A 9,104-nucleotide genomic window follows, 5' to 3' on the forward strand; every position below is an offset into this window, starting at 1 on the left:
TTTCCTATTCCCTCAAAAAAAAACTCAAAAAAAAAAAAAGATCAGACTCAAGGGAAGGGGTGGACGGTGTAGACAATTCTGAGCGAACGGTGATGGGTGGTGCGGACGACTTCTAAGCGACGGAAGATTGTAGGCAGCGCATTTTTGGATCGCAGTGTGTAGACTTAGGTGTTTTTTTTTTTTCTCCTTGTTAGGCTTTTTATGCCGTTCATGCACTAGTTGGCTGCAGTTGGTTGATATCCTAATTAATTATCTAGTAATTTTTTTTTTTATTGTTGTCGTAAAGTGTAATTTTTTATCATCTGTTTTTGAAGTAGAATCAAACAAAAATATGTTAAACAAGGAAAGTAAACCAGCAAAAATCGGTAAAACTATAACGATTGCACTGGGCAACTTAGAAAGGAAGCTTCATAGTGCTGCCAGCCATATCTTATCATATAGTCTGAAACATTTTTTCTTCTTTCTCTCTTTGTAATATGCTTTTGTGACTGTTTCTAGTGTTCCATCTTATTTCAAAGTGGATTCTCTATTGAAATGACAAAACCTAATCTGATGCTTTTGATCAGCTTACGATAAACCGCAAATAGTTAATTTATATTTATCTTATTTGTTTTCATACAAAATTGTATAAAATTGTATACTAAATTCTATATTTATTTATTTGTTTCAAGCTTCAATCTCTACGTAATTTTAATACTCTATATATTATATATATATATATATATATATATATATATATATATATATTGTTATCAAAATTAAATAATTTTTCTTATCTAAGTCGAACATAATTACCTCAAATAGAAAAAAAAAAGCTATTATACCATAGTTAGGCACCATATATTCTGCAACATTTTAATTTTAAATATGTCTTTATTGTCACTATGTTATTCGAACTTACCACAATCTCACAAAGTGGATTCCCTATGGAATTAGTGACAAAACCCTATCTAATGCGTCATGCATCATACCTCCTCATAAATATTAAACCATCTTATTAATTTGTTCTATAAATAAGAGCTTCTTCTTCACACACTAAAGCAACCAAAAATCATAACCAATTCAGCTCCATCAATATAACACCACCATATATCAAACACAATAAAACTAATAACAGTAGCACCAGATCATGTCTAGTAGCTTCTTTGGACGGAGACATGAACCACCACCACCACCACTTCACAGTCCCCACCAAACATGGGAACCTAATTACCACCAAGACTACGGCTATGGCGGTTATGGAACCACCATAACCGGTGGCCCATCACATATGGCGATGACTGGCTTTCCAAGGCAGCCATCGCCAGTTGTGAACACACAAATAGAGAAGAAGGAGACCCCGGAAGCGTACGTGTTTAAGGCGCAGCTTCCGGGGCTGCGGCGCACAGACGTGAGGGTGGAAGTGGATGATGATAGGGTTCTATGCATAGTTTGTGAGAGAAGCGTGGAGAAGCAAGAACAAAGAGGAGGTTGGCACGTTGTTGAGATGTCAAGTGGCCACTTCGTTCAGCGTGTGATGTTGCCTCAAAACGCCAACGTTGACCATGTTAAGGCTTATATGGATAAAGGGGTTCTTACTGTTACGGTTCCCAAGCACCATAGAACTGTGAACAATCATGTTAGGAACGTTAACATTTCTGGACACTGAGAATAATACATGATAAGTAATATTTATATCAGTTTCGCTAAAAAATCAATTAGGGGTGAAGCCAACTCTAATTAACTAGTTGAAAAACAAGTTTGTTATAAAACAAAATGAAAAATAACCTCCTATTATCTTAATTTTTAAAATTTTAAAATAAAAAAGAGTTGGTTTAATTAGCTTATATTATAGTTATACTTTTTCTATTTATATATGTATGTATGTGTGATCGTGTGTGATACATATGTAATAGTAATACGTCGTATTTGCGTAAGTACCTAGAAAGATATAAATAATTGATGTACTCTGAGTGTCTGTGAGTGTCTGCGACCTTTGTTTTTGCTTTCTTTCAACTGATGATCCATGTATGTATTAATTATATAGTAGACCAATAATTGGAGTACTGGCGGCTACCCTGGCCTCTTCAACGGGAGAAATATGAAATTGTTAAATAGTTATATATATAACTTATATACTAGATATGATTCATTTTATGTCTTATTTTATCTGTTGTTATTTTTTATACTAATACCAGTAAATAAGATATGAGAAACTAAATTATTCAATTTTTCTAAACTAACTTTTGATAGATATTTGTCCTTTTTTTAAACTCAGTATTAGAGGTTTATTCATAAAACCCGCGCTATAATTTTTTTTAAAACTGTCCTACCAAATCGTGGACTTCTACAAGATTTTACTAAATTTTCTAAAATCCAACCACATACCAAAATTTTAGTGGGGGAAGAGGGGGAGAGAGCGCTGCTCGTCAAGCGACAGTAAAACGTGTATACTTACAGGTGACTTCAATATTAAAAAAAAAATATAGAGACATTAGAATTTATTATTTTTTATTATCAATCAGTCATCAATATTTAAAAGTGTAGACTAATGTATGTTGTTAGATTACTAAATTAAAAGAATTGCGTTGATGATTAAAAGTATGGCAACTACTCAAATAAAGATAGCAAAAATATTTTTTTATCAAGATGCTTTGTTTAAAGGGAGCCACCCTGATAAAAACGCTGAAAACGTCTTTTTATAAAGATATTTTTTAATAATTAAAATTTAACACATATGTTCGATTAAATCGTGTTATTTTTATCAAAATTAGACTAGACAAATTGATTCGACCGAAAAATGGTGAATCAAATTTTGAACTGGTCTAAATTAATATTATTTTTTTATAGAAAATAACTACTGATGAGCGGATAATTTATACGCTTTTTGCCACTATTTTTACATAGTTTTTAATATGTTTTAGTTACTTTTTAGTATATTTTTATTAGTTTTTATGCAAAATTCACATTTCTGGACTTTACTATGAGTTTGTGTGTTTTTCTATTATTTCAGGTATTTTTTGGCTGAAATTGAAGGACCTGAGCAAAAATCTGATTCAGAGGCTGAGAAAGGACTGAAGATGCTGTTGGATTCTGACCTCCCTGCACTCAAAGTGAATTTTCTGGAGCTACAGAAGTCCAATTGGCGCGATCTCAATTGTGTTGGAAAGTAGACATCTTGAGCTTTCCAGAAATGTATAATAGTTTATACTTTGCCCGAGATTTGATGGTCCAAACTAGCGTCTAAACGCTGGTCAGAGATCATTTTCTGGCGTAAAATGTCAGAACTGGCACCAAAGCTGGAGTTAAACGCCCAAACTGGCACCAAAACTGGCGTTTAAACTCCAAGAAGAGCCTATGCACGTGAAAGCTTCAATGCTCAGCCCAAACACACACTAAGTGGTCTCCGGAAGTGGATTTCTGCACTATCTACACTTAGTTACCCATTTTCTGTAAACCTAGTTTACTAGTTTAGTATAAATAGCACTTTTTACTATTGTATTCATATCTTTAGATCATTTTTGAGACTACCTTTGGATCACTTTTTATCTCTTGATCACGTTTTGGGGGCTAGCCATTCTGCCATGCCTAGACCATCATCACTTTTGTCTTTTCAACGGTGGAGTTTCTACACCTCATAGATTAAGGTGTGGAGCTCTGCTGTTCCTCATGAATTAATGCAAAGTACTATTGTTCTTCTATTCAATTCACGCTTATTCTTGTTCTAAGATATTCACTCGCACTTCAACCTGATGAATGTGATGATCCGTGACACTCATCATCATTCTCCCTTATGAACGTGTGCCTGACAACCATTTCCGTTCTACATGCAATAGCTTGAGTGTGTATCTCTTGGCCTCCTGATTCACGATGCATGGTTGCCTCTCCTGACAACAGAGCCTTCCACTCTGTGAGATCAGAGTCTTCGTGGTATAAGCTAGAATCAATTGGTAGCATTCTTGAGATCCAGAAAGTCTAAACATTGTTTGTGGTATTCCGAGTAAGATCTGGGATGGGAAGACTGTGACGCGCTTCAAACTCGTGACTATTGGGCGCAGTGACAGTGTGCAAAAGGATCAATGGATCATATTCCGACACGATCGAGAATCAACAGCTGATTAGCCATGCGAAAAATCGTAGCGGACATGTTTTCACTGAGAGGACGGATGGTAGCCATTGAGAACGGTGATCCACCAACATATAGCTTGCCATGGAAGGGAGTATGCATGATTGAATGAGGACAATAGGAAAGCAGAGGCTGAAAAGGAACAAAGTATCTCCATACGCTTATCTGAAATTTCCACCAATGAATTGCATAAGTATCTCTATCCTATTTTATGTTTTATTTCTCTTTTAATTATCAAAACCTCATAATCATTTGAATCCGCCTGACTGAGATTTACAAGATGACCATAGCTTGCTTCAAGCCGACAATCTCCGTAGGATCGACCCTTACTCACGTAAGGAATTACTTGGACGACCCAATGCACTTGCTGGTTAGTGGCACGGAGTTGTGAAACGTGTAAATCACAATTCCGTGCACCAACTACAATACCCTATTATAGAAAATGACTAAAATACTTCTATTATATATATTAATTAATTTTGAGAATCCTAAATTTTAATCCTTTATTTTTCTATCGTAGGGTTAGAATTTAGAATTTTTAAAATTAGTATATATATATATATATTTCAATAATTTTCTATAATAAGGGTATTGTAGTCATTTTTATAAAAAAATAATATTAATTTAGACCAATTCAAGATTTGATTAACCATTTTTTCGGTTAAATCAATTTGTCTAGCCTAATTTTGACAAAAATAACATGATTTAATCGATTATATATGTTAAATTTCAATTACCGAAAAACATCTTTAAAAAAAGATGTTTAGGCGTCTTTATCTAAGTGGTTCCGTTGTTGAAACAAAGACTAGTAACACTTTTATATCATGTCAAAATCTAACCATACAATCATTCATCCAAGGGTCAAAAGAAAATATTTTCACACGAAGACAATTATAAAATCTTCATTGTAGTATCCACCTAAAAGCATAGCCAAAAACAATAAATCACGACTACATATTTTACTTTTACTAATATTTAAAAAATGTTACCAAATCATATTAAACTATTACCTATGTATATTAGTAACATTTTAACAAATGTTAAATATATTCTATGTTACAATAGAATTTTACTAACATTCTTCCAAAGATTTACTACAAAAAATTACCATAATAGTGACCAATTTTAGCGACTGAAAAAATTGGTTGCTAATAGCGACTGATTTAGTGACCGATATAGAATTTCTTGAACTAGAAAAAAATTAGTCGCTAAATTATATTCAGTGGCTGATTTTAGCGACCAACAAAATCGGTCACTAATAGTAACCAAATTAGTGACCGATAAGTTTATTATACAACCAGAATAATGTTGGTCGCTAAATCAGTTGCTATTTTTTAATTTAACAATCTAATTAGTAACCAAAACAAGAGAATTAACGTCTTTGAAATTCTTGGTCACAAAATCGGTCACTATTTTTTAATTTAGCAACCTATTTTGCAACCGATGGAAAAATAGGGTAAAAAATTATTTAGTCGCTAAGGAAATAGTCACTAAATCAGTTGCTAATTGTTAAGCTAGCGACCGATTTTAGTGACTAATAAAATCGGTCACTAATAGCAACCGAATTAATGACCGATAAGTTTATTATACAACCAAAATAAAGTTGGTTGCTAAATCAGTTGCTATTTTTTAATTTAGCAACAGAATTAGCAACCAAAACAAGAGAAGTAACGTCTTTATGATTCTCAATCACAACATCAGTCATTATTTTTTAATTTAGTGACCGATTTTGCAATCGATAGAGAAATAGAATGAAAATTGTTTGGTCGCTAATTCGGTCGCTAATTCGGTCGCTAAGACTATGATTTCTAAATCTGTTGCTAATTATTAAGAAAGCAACCGATTTCAGCGACTGATAAACCCATATTTTATGATATATTTTATGCTTAATCTGAGTGATTTATTCAATCCTTCACCCACTTATTCATATTAATTGTATGGTTTTACTTCTCCTTCCTAATTATGTGATGTATGTGAAAAACATGTTTCCTATGCTTTTAAATTAATTATTTTAATCACCTTTAATTCCATTCGATGCCGTGATTAGTGTGTTGAGTAGTTTCAGATCTTCTAAGGCAGGAATGACTTAAAGAATGGAAAAGGAAACATGCAAAAATGGAAGGAAAGAGCAAAATGGAGTTTCTGAAGGAACTGGCATTCACGCGATCGCGTGGACGACGTGATCGCGTGCCAGAAGCGAAGAGGCAACGACGCGGCCGCATGACTGACGCGACCGCGCGACTTGAGGAAATCACATACGACGCGGACGCGTGACCAACGTGACCGCGTGACAAGGAGGACTCCGAATGACGCGACCGCGTGACCCACGCGGACGCGTGACAGAGGCCACACACCAGAAATTGCTGAAAACGCTCATAGCGGATTCTGAAGCCTTTTTTGGCCCAAATCCAAGTCTAGAAGTCGTAGACCAGAGGTTATGAAGTGGAGGAATGCATCCATTGAGAGAGTCTCGGAATTTCTATCACTTTCCATGATTTAGATTAAGTTTTGAGAGAGGTTCTCTCCTCTCTCTCTTTTTAGGATTTAGGATTCAGGACTTCTCTTAGTTTTAGGAGTGACTCTCAATCCCAGGTTCTTTGTATTTATTTATTTTCAATGTTCCATGCTCAAATTGATTTTCTTAATTAATGTTATTTGAGATATTTCAGATTGATGATTGCTGTCTTTTATTGATATAAATAATTTGGATTTTCCTGTTGCCCAATTAGGCTTATGAATATTTTCCATGTTAGATTTTACTGCTTTGAATGAATTGAAGGTATTTCGGATAAGATAGATTTTGATTTAGCTTTTTACATTCTTGGCTGTGGTCGATTAATTGGTGACTCTAGAGTTATCAAACTCATTGTTGATTAAAAATTAGATTTCTTCATTTCATTAATTCATATTCCAATAACTCTAGCCTTTCCCAAGGAAGGACTAGGACTTGAGGAATCAGAATTAATTCATCCACTTAACTTACCTTCATAGTTGGAGGTTAACAAAGTGGGAGAAAAATCCAATTCTCATTACAATTGATAAGGATAACCAGGATAGGACTTACAGTTCCCATACCTTGCCAAGAGTTTATTTTATAGTTATTTATTTATTTTTCTTATTATTTTTTGTGCAACATACTGCCCCTTACTTCCAAAACCCCAATTTTACCTTTTTCATAGCCAATAATAAGAACATACCTCCCTGTAATTCCTTGAGAAGACGACCCGAGGTTTAAATACTGGGTTATCAATTTTAAAGGGGTTTGTTACTTGTGACAACCAAAACGTTTGCACGAAAGGATTTCTGTTAGTTTAGAAGCTGTATCTACAACGCGAATATTTTTAATAATTCCTTACTAGCAAAAATCTTAACGTCAAAATGGCGCCGTTGCCGGGGAATTGCAAACGTGTGCCTTATTATTGGTTATTGTAAATATTTTTCCAAAAAAAAAATATTTTTCTTTTACTTGTTTATTTGTTTTCTCTTTTTCCCCCTTATTTCTGATAGCTATTATGAATTCTCACCCCTCTCGCTTTGAGTTTAGTTCTAACTTTGTTGAAGAAAATAGAAACCACAGCAGGAATATGCATCAAGGTCAGACCAATCAAGGATGGATGGAGTCAAGAGGATCTAATCAACCCTTTAGGCAACAACACCCTCCAAGATATCATGGACAACGACCATTCTACAATGCATACCCAGCTGAAAGATATGGTGGACAACCTTGTAACTACCAATAGGCCCCACCCCGTGCCTATAGACCATCCTCTCAACATGACCTCGAACCACCACACTCACAAGCTTCTTTTCGCCATTCGCCATCATACGATCCTTATCCGCCCCAATACCAATCCAATTACTCCCAAGAACCACCACTCCCCCATACACATTACCCATATCCATCAAGGTCAGAATCACAGGTTAGCCTCGAAGAATCAATGAAACAATGTATTGCAATCCTTCATCAACTGGAGCAAGCAATAGTGGAGAAGTTAAAACAATTATCTTCCAGACGCTCAGCCCCTCAACAGACCCCCATGGCTTTATGTAGAGAATCCAATGAAGAACGCAGTACAAAGGAGACGCTGGAAGCTCCAGTGAACAGCATAGAGCATAACTTCGTATTAGAACAAGTAGAGAAAGCTGTCATTGCAGCAGAAGAAGAAGAGTCGGTTGTTATGGAGAACTCCGTCAAGGATGTTATAATTGACGCTGAGGAGGATTTTGCACCGCCTCCACTGCAAATATCTTATGAAGAACTGAACGGAATAACCCAGGACACAGGTTTCCTTGATGATGATGATCATGAGTCCTATTCTCTTAGCGGCGAACTTGCATCCACAACTGATTTCTTTGAGACAGAAGAATCTTCCCCGAGTGAATATGAAGATGATGCTAAGGTAGATCTTTCTCAACCTCCAATATATGACTTGAGCGATGATGAGGGAGAAATTGAAGACTCTAATCAAGAGATGGTTGAAGTGGAAGAATTCACAGAAGATTATAAGGGAGTAGAACTTACAAAACCACTGGAAACACCTATCCCAAGGCCGTTACCGCCCACCACAAACTACAAGTGGGTAAAATCCTTGTCTTTTATCTTCAATATTCCACTTGAATATGGTTTGCTTGAAACAGATGGCCAACTTAGAGCTCTCTGCGGCTTCAAGAGTAAAAGGAAAATGGCTCATACTCAGAGCCGGTGCACAAGGTTCAATAAGATTCCACGCTTCAACTCGAAGTGCAAGGATTGGTATCATGCTCAATTGAGTGGATCACGGAGAACGTTTGGTCACCGTGGTGAGAATCTAATTTCCAATCCGCCCAGATGGAAAAGTATAGATCAAAACGAAAGTGGATTTGGAACCAAAGTTTGGGATCCTGGAAAATATTCTGATATTCATCACCCCGAGAGCCTGAAAATCTGTTTGAAGCTGCTCAGAAGCTTCACATGCCTAGTTTGGGACCCCGAAGGCTATTAGCATTCCAAGCATTGGTG

The 9,104-nt window shown here is 35.6% G+C and overlaps 1 protein-coding gene across 1 annotated transcript; it reads left to right on the forward strand.

The window, feature by feature from the left end:
* Positions 1-1,034: 1,034 nt before the first annotated feature.
* On the forward strand, positions 1,035-2,136 carry LOC130973020 (18.1 kDa class I heat shock protein-like). The gene has a single exon (XM_057897383.1). It carries the CDS (start codon positions 1,130-1,132, stop codon positions 1,646-1,648), a length of 519 nt encoding a protein of 172 aa, XP_057753366.1. The 5' UTR covers positions 1,035-1,129; the 3' UTR covers positions 1,649-2,136.
* The last annotated feature ends 6,968 nt before the right edge of the window (positions 2,137-9,104 follow it).

This window comes from Arachis stenosperma, chromosome 4 (assembly GCF_014773155.1).
Source record: "Arachis stenosperma cultivar V10309 chromosome 4, arast.V10309.gnm1.PFL2, whole genome shotgun sequence".
NCBI lineage: Eukaryota > Viridiplantae > Streptophyta > Magnoliopsida > Fabales > Fabaceae > Arachis > Arachis stenosperma.